This window comes from Lampris incognitus, chromosome 11 (assembly GCF_029633865.1).
Source record: "Lampris incognitus isolate fLamInc1 chromosome 11, fLamInc1.hap2, whole genome shotgun sequence".
Classification (NCBI taxonomy): domain Eukaryota; kingdom Metazoa; phylum Chordata; class Actinopteri; order Lampriformes; family Lampridae; genus Lampris; species Lampris incognitus.
The window spans coordinates 15,850,222-15,867,096 of record NC_079221.1 but is presented as its reverse complement, the minus strand read 5'-3'; the positions used below and the strand labels follow the sequence as shown (position 1 = coordinate 15,867,096).

Below are 16,875 nucleotides of genomic sequence, written 5' to 3'. Positions count from 1 at the left end.
TCAGGTGACTCAGGCTCATCCTCAGCTACAGGCTGTGTAGTGGTCTGTAACCTAGTTCTAGTTCTGGGTTTGGGAACTGGTTTTGCACAAGGTCGAAACTCTGACCTATGAACTCTTTTAATGAGACCTCCCTCAAAAGGTTCAACGGTGTGTGTTGTACCCTGGATGTCAACAATCTTGTAGACTGTTGAGGTCCATGTGTCCTGAATCTTATGTCTACCTGGGGGTCTGTGACGTAGGAAAACCAACTGACCAATGTCTACAGGAGGACAATACACCTTCTCATTTTGCAGTGAGATCCTCTCAGCTGCCTTCTGCTCTGAGTACTCTCTGGCTCTCTCGTGTGCCTGTCTGAGTCTCTCCTGATGAACAGACAACCAATCCTGTTTCCTGTCTGACACACACTCACGCCCTAATAAAGCATCTACTGGGAGATGTGGCTGTACCCCGAAAAGCAAATAATAAGGCGGGTACCCTGCGGTGGAATGAGGAGTGACATTATAGGCATATTCTACTTCAAACAGATGCTCTGGCCAACGCTTTTTTTTTCTCTGGTGGGAGTGTCCTTAACAAGTCATGGAGTGTGCGATTGTATCTTTCACACTGACCGTTTCCCTGTGGCCTGTAGGGAGTTGTCCATGTCTTTTTAACCCCATAGAGTTTGCACAGCTCTGCTATAATTTCACTCTCGAAATTTCGACCTTGGTCTGAGTGCAGTCTCTCTGGGACCCCATATTTCATGAACCACTCCCTGAGCAAAACTTTAGCTGTAGTGTCAGCCTTCTGGTCTTTGGTAGCATACGCTTGTGTGAACTTTGTGAACACATCGGTCACAACAAGGACATTTTCACGGCCATCTGAAGCTGCCTCCAACACTGTAAAATCAACAGCCACCCTTTCTAGAGGTCAGGAGGCCAGGAATGCCTGAACTGGAGCATGGATTTTTGGCTGAGGCATCTTGGTCAAAATGCACCGCTTGCAGTTTTTAACCCAGCTTTCAACATCCTCGCATAGCCCTACCCAAAAACCCCTCCCTCTTAGCAAGTTTACAGTGCGCTCTATGCCCTGATGTCCCACGTTGTTATGTACATTTTCTAGAACTTTGTCCCTCAAACAACTAGGCACGAGTAACTGCCACACTTCTCCATGACGTGGGTCTGTGATAACCCTGTACAACAACCCTTCTCGTTGTTGTATGCATCTCCATTGTTTCAACAATCTTTTCACTTGACTAGACAGGGCTGCTCTCTCTCTGGGACATGGCCTCCTCCCCCGATCCCAAAATGCCCTTTAATCTTTTAGGGTGGGGTCACTGGCCTGAAAACCTACCAGCTCCTCTCTGGTATAACCTGGCAGTGTGGGGGTGTTGCCCTGTTTAGTACCTGTCTCACCAGACCTCGACTCCCCAGCACGAATCTGTCTCACTTTGTAACACTCCAGACCTCTAGAGACAAGACCAGGATCCAGAACTGTTCCTCGCTCTATCAGGTTACACACAGCGATACAGTTGTCAAAATCTGAGTCAGGGTCTGTTTCAGGCTCCCCTGCAAACTCCTGCCTAGAGAGCATCTGCGGCGGCATTACTGCAACCAGGACGGTACTTAACCTTGAAATCAAAAACTGACAGTTGCGCTACCCACCTCTGCTCTATTGCACCTAACTTGGCTGTCTTGAGGTGGCAGAGGGGATTGTTATCAATCAGGACAACAAACTTTGAACCAAGCAAGTAACCCCTGAATTTTTCAGCGACTGCCCATTTTAAGGCAAGCAACTCCAACTTCATGCTACTATAATTACGGTCATTCTTCTCAGCCGGGCATAGTCTGCGGCTAGCATATGCTATGACACGTCTGGTGTCACCTTGCTGCTGACACAATACAGCGCCTAATCCATGCTGACTAGCATCTGTCTCAACTACGAATGGTTGTGTGAAGTCAGCAAAACCCAAAATGGGAGCAGAGGTAAGTTTTTCTTTTAACTGCTCAAAGGAAGAGTCACACTCTGGTGTCCACATATTACAAAACTGGTGACCTACTTTCCCTGTTTTCTTCACACCTGAACATTTGTTGACTAGGTCATGCAGTGGCCCGGCAATCTGTGAGAAGCCTCGAATGAATCTCCTGTAGTAACTACAGAAACCCAAGAACGACTGCAGCTCTTTGGCAGTGATTGGGACCTTCCAGTTCTTAACAGCAGAGACCTTGGAGGGGTCAGTTCCTATACCTTCTGCTGACACCTGATGACCCAAAAACTTTACTGACTGCTGTAGAAAAGCACACTTCTGCAACTTCACCTTAAGGCCCGTCTCTGCCAGTCTCTTAAACACAGTCTCAAGTCTCTCCAAATGCTGCTCAAATGTCTCTGAAAAAACCAAGATGTCATCTAGGTAGACCAGGAGTATCTGAAAAATGAGATCATTCATAGTAACTTGCATAAGTTTCTGAAATGTAGCTGGACCGTTACAAACACCAAAAGGCATTCTCACATACTCATACAGACCAGACGGTGTAGTAAATGCAGTCTTAGTCCGATCTCTCTCATGCATAGCTACCTGGTGGTATCCGCTCGCCAGATCTATGGTCGAAAAGAACTTTGCCCCTCTCAGCGCATCAAAACTCTCATCAATTCTCGGGAGCGGGAATGCATCACGTCTTGTCTTTGAGTTGAGTTTCCTGTAATCGACACATAGCCTCAGACTACCATCTGCCTTTCTCACTAGTACTATGGGCGAAGCATAAGCACTGGAGCTTTCTTGAATGACCCCTTTTTTTAGCAGCTTGCCAATATGTTCCCTGACTTCACTGTACTGTGTGGGTGGGATTCGTCTGTATGGCTGTGTTACAGGTATGTCATCTGTAAGATGGATCTCATGTTGTACTTTGTCAGTGTGGCCTAGATCTTCATCGTCTGTTGCAAACACAAGAGAGTACTTCTCCGGTAACAAAGTCAGCTGTGCTTGCTGTTCTGGGCTACCACAAAAATTGAGCTTGCCGAGAATTTCCTGCACATCTGTCGGTGTTTCAGGGTGTTCACTGATACTCACTTGTTCAGTGTCTGCTGAGATTCTCTGGAACTGTACCTCACAAAGCTCATCACTTTTCACACAGTCTACCTGAGTCAAAACCCCTAGCCTAGTCCGTGGCCCTAGCCAGATATCTTCATCAGACATGCTCATGACTTGGACTGGAAAACCAAAGTAGGCACAACAACCAAACCTCCAGGAACGGGGACACCCACAGACTCCAGCAACAAAAAAGAACCATCCTCAGTCACGGTCCTTAGTCCCCTAGCCATAACTGTAGCAGCAGATGAAGCAGGTATATGGACTACATTCTTACCAGCTACCCTAGCGAAAGAGAGTCTGTCGGTTGCATGTACTGCTTGAAGATGATTAAAAGCCTTTCTCCAGTTTGAGTCAAACCTCTCCTGCAGTGTGGTGTCAAACTCAGTGTGTACTAGCTCTCTGCATTTTTTGACAATGTTCATCCCTATTAGACCTGGAACAGAGGAAGAGTGTTCAGAATCTTTAACTATCAGAAAACCTCGCTCTGGGATAGTCAGACCCATGGCTTCTACATCAAGCTCCACATAGCCCATATAGGGTATGTTTAATCCATTAGCTGCAGTGATCTTTAACCACTCAAATGCCGGGTGAATGTCTTCGCCTTTCACTGACAGGTGTTCCCCGAAAAAACTCTCAGAAATTGTACTGACCTGGCTACCAGTGTCAAGTAAGCAGGACACTGTAACACCTCGTAGTTTCACCTCAACAGTTTTACATTCTCTGACTGCACGCTCTAAGATCCTGCTTCTGTCTGGTGTCTCTTTTAGTGAGCCAGCTTCCTCCCCTCGAGTTGTGTGGCTCATGACAACTGAGGGTGCGAGTTTTCCTGCACTACAGAAGAACTAGGTGTTGCGCCCCCTTGACCCCCTCTGGCCTGTGGGCATTTTCTTGCAATGTGACCTATGCCTCTACACTTGAAACAGATAGGCTGACCATCTGGTGTGAACTTTGGCTGGGGTCTAGGAATGTCTGTTGAGTGCTGCGCTTACTCAGTTCACCTATAGCACAGGCTAGATCAGCAAGTGTTTTGCCTAACTCTGCTAGCTGTTTTTCCTGATGGGCTACTGCTCTCCGAACATCATTTAATGTAGTACCTTGGTCATTGTTTGTTTTAATAGTAGAGCACTGGGTTTCTGGAACCTCTGATGTAACTTGGTTGCTCTTTATGACCCAGGGACAATGAGACCTGCTGTCCTCCATCTCCCACAGGAGGGCCTCGTTCCTCACATCTAGAAGACTGCTCACTGGTTTGCCCCTAACCATTTTCCTGAGTTCACACCTGAGTGCTGCTTCTCTTAAACCCTCAATAAACCGGTCTCTGAGCACAGTTTTCTCATTAGGTATTACATCTGTGGACTGTTTCACTACAGAGCTCAAAATCTGGGATAGTGCATGGGAGTAGTCACGGAGGTCTTCTCCATCAGTTTGGTTACGGTTGTAAAAGGTCTGCAGAAGCTGTGTGGAACTGCGCTTTTCCCCAAATGCATTGCTCAGGTAAGAGTATAAATCACTGGGCCCCACTGACTGACCCCTCATGCATAGTCTCACCTCTTCTAATGCAGGCCCACGCAATAGAGATAGTATATAGTCACATTATTCTTCTGTTGTTTGCTCTCTGTATCTTAAAACCCTTTCAACCTCTTCGATAAACTCTTCGACAGATCTCCTGTCTGTACCACACTCCCCACTAAATGCTTGGATCTGGCGTTCTCTTGGAACGTAGATGTATGAACGTGTGGGTGCACTGTTATCACTAGCTCTCTGAGCCCTTGCTTCACCATTTAACCTGGTGAGCTCATCTCGCAGTCTGGCGAGCTCTTGCATGGTGGTCTGCATTTCTCCTATAGCACCTTCACCTATACCCGTTATGCCACCTGAGGTGTGGCCATTATCATTACGTGAACTCCCTTCATTACCAGAATCACTAGACATAATGATATATTAATCTTTAATCTGTCCAGTATAAATGAGGTTATTTAGTTCAAAACCTGGTTCAAGGATACTACAAGGACAGTCTTTAACTTGGAGCCTTGCTGGATATTGGTCTTTGTAGCTGAAGTTAGCGCTGGAGTCCTCTGCCATGGTACGGATGAGTCGTGTGAAACAGGAAGCACCAGAACCTCGTAGAGCCCCTCATGTCGTCTCTCGCTGGTCACCACCTCCACAGCAGGATGGCTTCAGACTCAACACCAACGGACGTCACCAGCAATCTTCACCACTGCTGTATTTTTTTTAAGTAAAAATAAGCCACTCTTTTGCCAATTAAAAAAAAATGTTTTAGCTACACCCCACTCCTGGTACCAAAATTATGTAGCCCGTGGAATTAGATACCACACAGGACACAATTACTTCCGGGGTTCTTGTAGCTTTAATTTTATTGTTTGAACCTTCGAATGCAGATCGTTTTACTGAGTGCATAAATTCCTGTGTCTTTCGAGCAAACAGCTCATAAATGTTCACATATGTGGCAAGTTTAACAGAAAAGATTTTAAAAGGAAAATAATAAATACAAAATACAAAATACGGTGCAAAATACGGCAGTGGACTATGTATGTTAAACAGGGTTTAACAAAGACATGTGGAACTTCCTGAAGATTGCGCAACTTCTCACTCTGTCAGTTACCTTTAAACAGAATTAAAATGCATATAAAACCTTTACATTTCCCTTACTACCCAAATACAATGGCATGGTGTGGCTTTATGCACGCCGACATTACCTTGTCATGCCTGCAATGGCGAACAGTGGTCGACGGCTCGCGCCCAAAATCAACGAACATCAACTCCAGTAGCGTCTAAATCAAACCATCGTGTCAAATTACCGTCATACAATATTGTTTGGAATAATGTTACAGGTATATTTCACAAGATATTTACCCCTACTTACTGCGGAGTCAGAGCACCGTCACACTGCAATCTTCAGGTGCTTCACACAAGAAAGAAAGAAAGAATACCCAAGATGCACTTGGATAACTTGCAGAAAGAGTACCCAAGATGCACTTGGATAACTTGCAGAAAGAGTACCCAAGATGCACTTGGATGACTTGCACGGAGTTACAATAAAAGTCCGCAACACTGCCACTTACTGGTTAAAACATGCAATGACAACAAAAAACTATAAAAATACACTCACAATCTGCTTCACAATTTAAATACATCAAATGACATTTTACATGGCTTGACAGTGTAACAATTATATATATTAACAGTTAAACTATACTAAATTTAAGTGGAAAATCATTTAAAATTTTAACAGATTTACCACCTGGCTACATATACATATATATATATATATATATATATATATATATATATATATATACATAAACTCTAAGCCATATTACCTGAGTGTATGTTCTTAGTCTGTTGATGACAGTGTTTGTGTATAGTTGCATATATCGTGATAAAGTGTTCTTGATGTGTGTGTGTGTTTGTCTTGTGACTATGGCTGATTCATTGTACTACTGTAACAGGGGTGTTTATGGGATGCATCGTTGTCGGGTGCTGTATTAAACTGTGTCTCCGTCTTTTGCCATGTGTGGAGTTATTGATAGATACATACATATTGTGCATACCGCCTTGCTGTAATTGTTTCTTGTAGTATGCTGTCTGGAGAATGACACTTTCCAAGCCCCTTGAGGGTTTTTAGGCAATTCTCCTTTACATTGTCTCGCCAATTACACATTGTGATCTTTTTCTAACTTTTCATATATGTAAAATAAAGAAACAAACCCCACTGACATAAAGGACAAAGTCAGATCCTTCCAGTCCAGGGCCGACCTGGGGCCCGATGGGGCCACAAGACTTCTCTGACTCACTGCACACCTTACATTGCACAATCAGACCTGAGGAGAATAATATGTCCCTTTTACCCAAAAACAAACCCACCTGTTTGGAAAGGCTTATACAGTAGTCCATTATAGCCCTGTATACTTTAACATTTCAGTACAAACAGTCCAACTGATATGATTATTGCTGTTATTCTTCTTTGTTATTCCTTTTTTTGCAGTAGTAATGGATGGGAGATATAGCAGATTTAGGCTCCACACCTACTCTCATTTCATTGCTTTTTCATTGACAAAATACTAAAATCTAAAGGGTTCAGTCTGTAAAAATCTTACAGATACTGAATGATGAATTTCAGATAAGTCGCTTATTAAATTTGGAAATCCTCCAAATCATTTGTGTACTGTACTGAAAGAGATATTTCTGTTTAGTCCTATTGTAATACTACTACTACTACTTTCGGCTGCTCCCGTTAGGGGGCGCCACAGCGGATCACCCGTTTCCATTTCTTCCTGTCTTCTGTATCTTCCTCTGTCACACCAGCCACCTGCATGTCTTCCCTCACCACATCCATAAACTTCCTCTTTGGCCTTCCTCTTTTCCTCTTTCCTGGCAGCTCCATATTCAGCATCCTTCTCCCAATATACTCAGCATCTCTCCTCCACACATGTCCAAACCATCTCAACCTTGCCTCTCTTGCTTTGTCTCCAAACCGTCCAACCTGAGCGGTCCCTCTAATATAATCGTTCCTAATCCTGTCCTTCTTCGTTACTCCCAGTGAAAATCTTAGCATCTTCAACTCTGCCACCTCCATCTCCGCCTCCTGTCTTTTCATCAGTGCCACTGTCTCCAAACCATATAACATAGCTGGTCTCACAACCATCTTGTAAACTTTCCCTTTAACTCTTGCTGATACCCTTCTGTCGCAAATCACTCCTGACACACTTCTCCACCCACTCCAACCTGCCTGCACTCTCTTTTTCACCTCTCTACTGCACTCCCCATTACTTTGGACAGTTGACCCCAAGTATTTAAACACATATGCCTTTGTCACCTCCACTCCTTGCATCCTGACCATTCCACTGTCCTCTCTCTCATTCACGCATAGGTATTCCGTCTTGCTCCTACTGACTTTCATTCCTCTTCTCTCCAGTGCATACCTCCACCTCTCCAGGCTCTCCTCAACCTGCACCCTACTCTCGCTACAGATCACAATGTCATCCGCGAACATCATCGTCCACAGAGACTCCTGCCTGATCTTGTCCGTCAACCTGTCCATCACCATTGCAAACAAGAAAGGGCTCAGAGCCGATCCTTGATGTAATCCCACCTCCACCTTGAACCGCACACCTCACCATTGTCACACTTCCCTCATACGTATTCTGCACCACTCCTACATACTTCTCTGCAACTCCTGACTTCCTCATACAATACCTACCCTCCTCTCTCAGCACCCTGTCGTATGCTTTCTCTAAATCTACAAAGACACAATGCAACTCTTTCTGGTCTTCTCTATACTTCTCAATCAATATTCTCAAAGCAAACATCACATCTGTGGTGCTCTTTCGTGGCATGAAACCATACTGCTGCTCGCTGATCATCACCTCTCTTCTTAACCTAGCTTCTATTACTCTTTCCCAAATCTTCATGCTGTGGCTGATCAAGTTTATACCTCTGTAGTTGCTACAGTTCTGCGCATCGTCCTATTGTAATAATGCATCTTTTTTCACATTTTGTCAAGCTGTCATTGTGCGCTTTAGGAAACACTACACAGTATTAATACCCACTCATAGCCTGTCACCTAGCAGCAGGCACCAACAGTCGGATTTGTACCTGCCCCAGGTCCACAGGGACCATAATGAGCTTAGCATCCTGATGACAAAATCTCACCTTTCTTTTATGCTTCCATCTCTCTGTGCTCTCCTACAACTCTAAACCCTCCCTTCCCCCCTCTTTCACTTCCCTGTTTCCACCCATTACCTCTTAAATTGAAGAGGGAAATCAACAACCCAGTCCAGAGAGGCTGATCTACTGTTAAGACTCACATGGAACCGGGATCCTTAACCAGACCAGATGCTGGAGGTGAGTGTCAGAATGTTTTTCCATTATTTCCTTTACCCAGACCGCTTATCCTGCTCTCAGGGTCACGGGGATGCTGGAGCCTGTTTCAGCAGTCATTGGGCGGCAGGTGGGGAGACACCCTGGACAAACTGCCAGTCCATCACAGGGTGTGATTGGTGTGTGTGCCTGTGCCCACACAGACACAAACACACACACACACACACAGACAGACACACACACACACACAAACACACACACCTAGGGACAATTTAGTATGGCTGATTTACCTGACCTACATGCCTTTGGACTGTCAGAGGAAACAGGAGCACCCGGAGGAAAAGGACACAGACACAGAAGAACATGAAAACTCCACACAGAGGGCGACCTGGGACAATCCCCGAGGTTGGACTACCCCGGGGCTCAAACCCAGGACCTTCTTGCTGTGAGGCAACTGCGCTACCCACTGTGCCACCGTACACCTTGTTTATATATATGTATATATGTATATGAGAGAGAGAGAGAGAGAGAGAGAGAGAGAGAGAGAGAGAGAGAGAGAGAGAGAGAGAGAGAGAGAGAGAGAGAGATGGTGATGATTATGATGATGGTGATGATGATGATGATGATGATGATAATGATGCAGCTTGGAAAACGAAACAAAACTAAAAAAAGCTCTACCCACTCCTCACCTGTAGGTGAAGCTGTTGTACAATGACGGGGCCAGAGCGGGTGACCTCTGCACATGCTTGCACATGCGTATTGTCCGGAATGAGACAGTAACAGAGAATCTTTATTAAATAAAAATGAGGTGAACTGAACCTTAAGTCATAATGGTTCAACCCAGACAATTTACAAGTTAAGGAAATGGTGGTGATGGCCAAAATATTAAATGTTTTTGTTCTTGCTGCTTTATGGCAAACCTGCTCTGGCAAAAAAAAAAAAAAAAAAAAAAGCAAAAAAAAAAACCATTCATCTTGGGAGAAAAGGCAATTTCTATATACATGGGATTGATTTTACAATTGATTTTTGGAGGATTATTTGCACATGTAAGGGGGCTTGTATTTGAACATGAATGAAAAACACTGAAAGAAGTTTTTTATTTATTTCAGTTTGATCATGAACTGGATTTCAGTTTGAGTGTGTGAATGGTATAATCTGAATATCATGAAATCGAAGCATAACAATGTAAAGATAACTTCTCAAGGTGTTATGAACGTGTTATAGAGTGTTCTTAATCCAAGATAACATCCTTCTTAATCTAACTTGGCATTAGTCAAAGAAGGTGATGGTAACTACTGTAATAACTGACTGCAGCACACACAAGACGGTGTTTCCTCACAGGACATTATATACACATCTGCTGCTAACAGCAGTTTAATCAGGAAGGTCATTTGCATAGAGAGGACACTTCTTATTTGAAGGACACGCTTCAGTGCTCATGAAATCTTTATAACTCTGCAAGTCCAAAGCAAAATCACCAACACTTGTTCATTGTGACAGCAAAGGTAAAAACCATGTGTTTGACCACCATTTTCATGCTGACATGTGCTGCCTTTATTCAAGGTAAGACCGGCAGAGATGATTCACTGTTTTCCTTGTTTTCCTCATCTGAACTTTTTCTCTCCTGAAAGAACTTTCTCTGACCTCAACACTTTGTGTTTCCCAACCTACACTTTATTTCTACCAAGTCCCTGTTTGTGTTTTACACTGTTTAGTTTTCATACAAACAAAACCGTAAGAAAAGGAATTATATCTGTTTATTTGATTTAATGAGGAACAAATCAGTCCTTTCATTGAGATTTCCAAATGTACATGAGAGAATGAAGACCTTCACTTTCAGTCTTTTTGTGTATTTTTGTTTTCAGGATCAAGCAGTCAGGTCACTGTGACTCAGACTCCTTCAATGAAAACTGTCAATGTAGGAGAATCAGTGAGTCTGGGATGCAAACTGAGTCAACCTGCTTATACTTCTGGAAGCACTACCTATGTCTCCTGGTACCAACAGAAACCTGGAGAAACTCCTAAACTCCTCATTTACATTACAAACCGTCTTGAGTCAGGAACTCCATCGAGGTTTAGTGGCAGTGGGTCTGGGACTGACTTCACCATGACCATCAGTGGAGTCCAGGCTGAGGATACAGCAGTTTACTACTGTCAGAGTTTCCACTATATCAATAGTCAGTATGTGTTCACACGGTGATAGAGAGCCGTACAAAAACCTCCCTCTGTTTCACAGTGACTGATCTGCCAGCTGGAACATACGGTAAGCTCTAGAACAACAACATCAATAATAATAATAATAATAATAATAATAATGTTTTGTTCTTGGTCTTGTTCTAATATTTAATATTAGTTGTATTGTCTTTTTTGTAATTTATTGCTTTCATATTTTTGCACATATGTATTAAATATTCTTTTCAATTTGGCAGTTTTGTCAGTGTTTTCTTTTGTTGTCCTCAAATATGTATACATCCTATGATCACGCAAAAAGCACCATTTCAATAAAATGGAAAGTAAATCCTACATTACATGAAATTGTGAGATTTACTTTGAAACATTACTGAATCCCCAAACCTCTGAAACTGGAGTTTAATCTCCTCAGAAAATGGACAAAATAAATTGGTCCATCCATTGATAAAAGTCAGTGCTTCACAGAATATGTTTAGAAAACAGCTGATTTCAGAGTTTTCAATCATGTTGCCTTGCTGTTTGAGAGTAATGTAAAATAATTATGATTTTAACCAAATATAACCTGATGCACCAACATGTTTAATGGTGTATTTAACTACATGTTACAATAATTATATCAATTGATCATTAATGGTGTGATTACCCTCTTCTTTAAGAAAAAATAACATAAAAATGCCAAAACAAAATGTCCAATTGTCATCCTTGCATTCTTTTTTTTTTAAGTTTAAAGCAAAAAGTTTAAATTAAAGCAGTGGGCAGCTGCAGCGCCCAGGGACCAACTCCAGTTCTGCTTTCCATTGCATTGCTCAGGGGCAGAGACAGGAAGGTGTATTAACCCTAACATGCATGTCTTTTTGATGGTGGGAGGAATCCGGAGCACCCGGAGGAAACCCACACAAACACAGGGAAAACATGCAAACTCCACACAGAAAGGACCTGGGACTGCCTGGGGTTCAAATGCAGGACCTTCTTACTGTGAGGCAACAGCACTAACCACTGGGCCACCGTGCTGACATACTAGCTGTTAAATATATTAATGTATTAATACTTAAAATCAGAATCAATACTTTAACAATAAGCTTTGTGTTGTACATTTACACTGACACTTTAAGACACTTTAAAAAGCGTATTAAGATCCACTATTATTTACCATCTTTCCTCTGTAACGATGCATGAAATAATGAGTACTCTATATTAGTATGCAGGGCTGTTCCAGTGGCGTCTGGACACTGCTCGGCATCCTTCACATCATTTTCATCATACATTTTATAAGTCCATTATTATTCTGTTACCCTCTTTCAATATTGTATTGTGTAAATTGTGTAAACACAACTATCGATTGTGTGTTGTCCATCTTGGGAAAGAGATCCCTCCTCTGTTGCTCTCCCTGAAGTTTCTTCCTGTTTGTTCTCCGTTGAATGTTTTTTTTAGGGAGTTGTTCCTTATCTGATCAGAGGGTCTAATGACAGAATGTTGTGTAGCTGTATAGACCCCTGAGGCAAATTTGTAATTTGTGATGTTGGGTTTTACAAATTAAATTAACTTGACTTGACTTGGATGTATGTACAGTTGTGTACGTTTGTATTTGTGCATTATGTACATATGTATGCATGTGTTTATCAAAGCGTTGCACTTGTCCTACTTCGGCAGCCTTCTCTCCTCAAAAACTGACATTGACTCTGACGTCAGCTATCACCTGAGTTTTGTGCCACTCACTCTTTTGTCTGACTCAGGAAAAGAGTGTTTGAAGAATCAGAACTAAAAGTCCGACAAAATTTCTGGTCAAAAGAGCTGTTGTCCTCCCCACCACCCTGTATTGAGCAGAGTCATGGACCATCTACAGCAGGCACCTGAGAGCCCTGAAACAATACCACCAAAGATCCTTACGAAAGATCCTGAGGATCAGCTGGAAGGACAGACGCACCAACACCAGTGTTCTGGAAGAAGCCAACATGACTAGCACCACCACCACAATAATTCAGCACAGACAGGCCGAGTCATCCACATGTCCAACACACGTCTCCCCAAACAGATCCTGTACTCCCAGCTGCAGGAAGGTCAGTTAGATCCCACCAGGCAAAAGAAACTTTTCAAGGACAATATCAAGACCAGTCTGAAGAAATTCAAGATCACATCGAGCATCCAGAAAACATTTTCTAAATGTAGTTTTGAGAATTTTCTTCCTTTGTTGTCATGTAACATGATCTGTGGCCCTGACATCATCATCAAAACATCCTCTGAATGTTTGCAGTTAAAACGTTATGTCTTAATTAACATTTAACCTTATAGGTACATTATCTAAAATGATAAACATCCTTATAATGTACTTTGAAAATTAGAGTAAAAAGTTTTCTTTAAAACATTATTAGAACTTGTAGGTTACGTTAGCCAATGTTGTATGAAGGTTCCTGCTAGCTGGGTCGCTGTTTATGCAGATACATTGTGGACAATAGGACATGTCCTGTAGCTTCAGTTAGCAGCCATTCTTGTTATCACCTGCAGAAGTCTTCTCAGTCAACTCTTGATTTGGGATTAAGTTCAACTCCGGGGCACAACAATCAGGAATGTTAGGCAATAGCAGCTGATTTTTGGAGGATTATTTGCATATGTAGGGGGGCTTGTATTTGGACATGAATGAAAAACACTGAAATAAGTTTTTTATTTATTTCAGTTTGATCATGAACTATAATATGAATATCATGAAATCAAAGCATAACAATGTAGAGATAACTTCTCAAGGTGTTATGAACGTGTTATAGAGTGGTCTTAATCCAAGATAACGTCCCTCTTAATCTAACTTGGCATTAGTCAAAGAAGGTGATGGTAACTACTGTAATAACTGACTGCAGCACACACAAGACGGTGTTTCCTCACAGGACATTATATACACATCTGCTACTAACAGCAGTTTAATCAGGAAGGTCATTTGCAAAGAGAGGACACTTCTTATTTGAAGGACACGCGTCAGTGCTCATGAAATCTTTATAACTCTGCAAGTCCAAAGCAAAATCACCAACACTTGTTCATTGTGACAGCAAAGGTAAAAACCATGTGTTTGACCACCATTTTCATGCTGACATGTGCTGCCTTTATTCAAGGTAAGACCGGCAGAGATGATTCACTGTCTTCCTTGTTTTCCTCATTTGAACTTTTTCTCTCCTGAAAGAACTTTCTCTGATCTCAACACTTTGTGTTGCCCAACCTACACTTTATTTCTACCTAGTCCCTGTTTGTGTTTTACACTGTTTAGTTAAAAATTGAAACAAAACCGTAAGAATAGGAATTCTATGTGTTTATGTGATTTAATGAGTAACAAATCAGTCCTTTTGCAGAGATTTCCAAATGTACATCTGAGAGAATGAAGGCCTTCACTTTCAGTCTGTTTGTGTGTTTTTGTTTTCAGGATCAAGCAGTCAGGTCACTGTGACTCAGACTCCTTCATTGAAAACTGTCAATGTAGGAGAATCAGTGAGTCTGGGATGCAAATTGAGTCAACCTACTTCTGGCAGCACTCCCTATGTTGCCTGGTACCAACAGAAACCTGGAGAAACTCCTAAACTCCTCATTTATTGGACAAACCGTCTTCAGTCAGGAACTCCATCGAGGTTTAGTGGCAGTGGGTCTGGGACTGTCGTCACCATGACCATTAGTGGAGTCCAGGCTGAGGATACAGCAGTTTACTACTGTCAGAGTGAACACAATATCAATAGTCAGGATGTGTTCACACAGTGATAGAGAGCCGTCCAAAAACCTCCCTCTGTTTCACAGTGACTGATCTGCCAGCTGGAACATACGGTAAGCTCTAGAACAACAACATCAATATTAATATTAATATTAATGATAATAATAATAACAATAATAATATTATGTTTTGTTCTTGTCTTGTTTTAATATGTAGTATTAGTCGTATTGTCTTTTGTTAATGATTTTGTTATACTATTACTGCTTTCATACTTAAGCACAAATACATTTTTTTTAAACATTCTTTTCAAATTTGACAGTATTGTCAGTGTTTTTCTTTCGTTGCCCTCAACCATGTATACATCTTAAGATCATGCAAAAAGTACCATTTCAATAAAATGGAAAGTAAATCCTACATTACAGGAAATTGTGAGATTTACTTTGAAACATTACTGAATCCCCCAAACCTCTGAAACTGGAGTTTAATCTCAGAAAATGGAAAAAATAAATTGGTCCATCCATTGATAAAAGTCAGTGCATATATATATATGTATGTATATATACGTGTATATATACGTATATATATATATATATATATATATATATATATGTGTGTGTGTGTGTGTGTGTGTGTGTGTGTGTGTGTGTGTGTATGTATATATTTTTTTCTAAGTTTAAAGCAAAAAGTTTAAATTAAAGCAGTGGGCAGCTGCAGCGCCCGGGGACCAACTCCAGTTCTTCTTTCCACTGCCTTGCTCAAGGGCAGATACAAGAAGGTGTATTAACCCTAACATGAATGTCTTTTTGATGGTGGGAGAAATACGGAGCCCCCGGAGGAAACCCACCCAGACGCGGGGAGAACATGCAAACTACACACAGAAAGGACCTGGGACTGCCTGGGGTTTGAATGCAGGACCTTCTTGCTGTGAGGCAACAGCACTAACCACAGGGCCACCATGCTGAAATACTAGCTGTTTAATATATTAATGTATTCATACTTAATATCAGAATCAATATTTTAACAATAAGCATTATGGTGTACATTTACACTGACACTTTAAGATACTAAAAAACGTCTTAAGATCCACTATTACTTACCATCTTTCCTCTCTAATGATGCATGAAATAATGAGTACTCTATGTTAGTATGCAGGGCTGTTCCAGTGGCGTCTGGACACTGCTCGGCATCCTTCACATCATTTTCGTCACACATTTTATTTTATAAGTCCATTATAATTCTGTTATCCTCTTTCAATGTTGTATTGTGTAAATTGTATAAACACAACATCCATTGTATGTTGTCCATGTTGGGAGAGAGATCCCTCCTCTGTTGCTCTCCCTGAAGTTTCTTCCTATTTTTTCTTCCTGTTAAAGGTTTTTTTTAGGGAGTTTTTCCTTATCTGATCAGAGGGTCTCATGACAGAATGTTGTGTAGCTGTATAAACCCTTGAGGCAAATTTGTAATTTGTGATGTTGGTTTTTATAAATAAAATTAACTTGAGTTGACTTGGATGTATGTACAGTTGTGTACGTTTGTATTTGTGCATTATGTACATATGTATGCACGTGTTTATTAAAACGTTGCACTTGTCCTACTTCGGCAGCCTTCTCTCTTCAAAAACTGACATCGACTCTGAGGTCAGCCATCACCTCAGTTTTGTGCCACTCGCTCTTTTGTCTGACGCAGGAAAAGAGTGTTTGAAGACTCAGACCTAAAAGTCCAACAAAACTTCTGGTCAAAGGAGCTGTTGTCCTCCCCACCACCCTGTATGAGCAGTATCATGGACCACCTACAGCAGGCACCTGAGAGCCATGAAACAATACCACCAAAGATCCTTACGAAAGATCCTGAGGATCAGTTGGAAGGACAGACGCACCAACACCAGTGTTCTGGAAGGAGCCAACCGGACTAGCACCGCCACCACAATAATGCAGCACGGACAGGCCGAGTCTTCTGCATGTCCAACACACGTCTCCCCAAACAGATCCTGTACTCCCAGCTGCAGGAAGGTCAGTTAGTTCCCATCAGGCAAAAGAAACGTTTCAAGGACAATATCAAGACCAGTCTGAAGAAATTCAACATCACATCGAGCAACTGA

At 42.0% G+C, this 16,875-nt stretch overlaps 2 gene segments (V, D, J or C); both read left to right on the top strand.

Moving 5' to 3' along the window:
- Positions 1-10,406: 10,406 nt before the first annotated feature.
- Positions 10,407-11,093, top strand: LOC130120523 (immunoglobulin kappa variable 4-1-like; the record flags this gene model as incomplete). The annotated part of the segment is given in 2 exon segments: positions 10,407-10,468; positions 10,771-11,093. Coding segments are annotated over 2 exon segments (372 nt in total), but the record flags the coding sequence as incomplete, so codon positions are not given.
- A 3,036-nt stretch (positions 11,094-14,129) lies between these two features.
- LOC130121065 (immunoglobulin kappa variable 4-1-like) lies at positions 14,130-16,492 on the top strand. The segment is given in 3 exon segments: positions 14,130-14,193; positions 14,499-14,814; positions 16,381-16,492. Coding segments are annotated over 3 exon segments (477 nt in total).
- Positions 16,493-16,875: the final 383 nt, after the last annotated feature.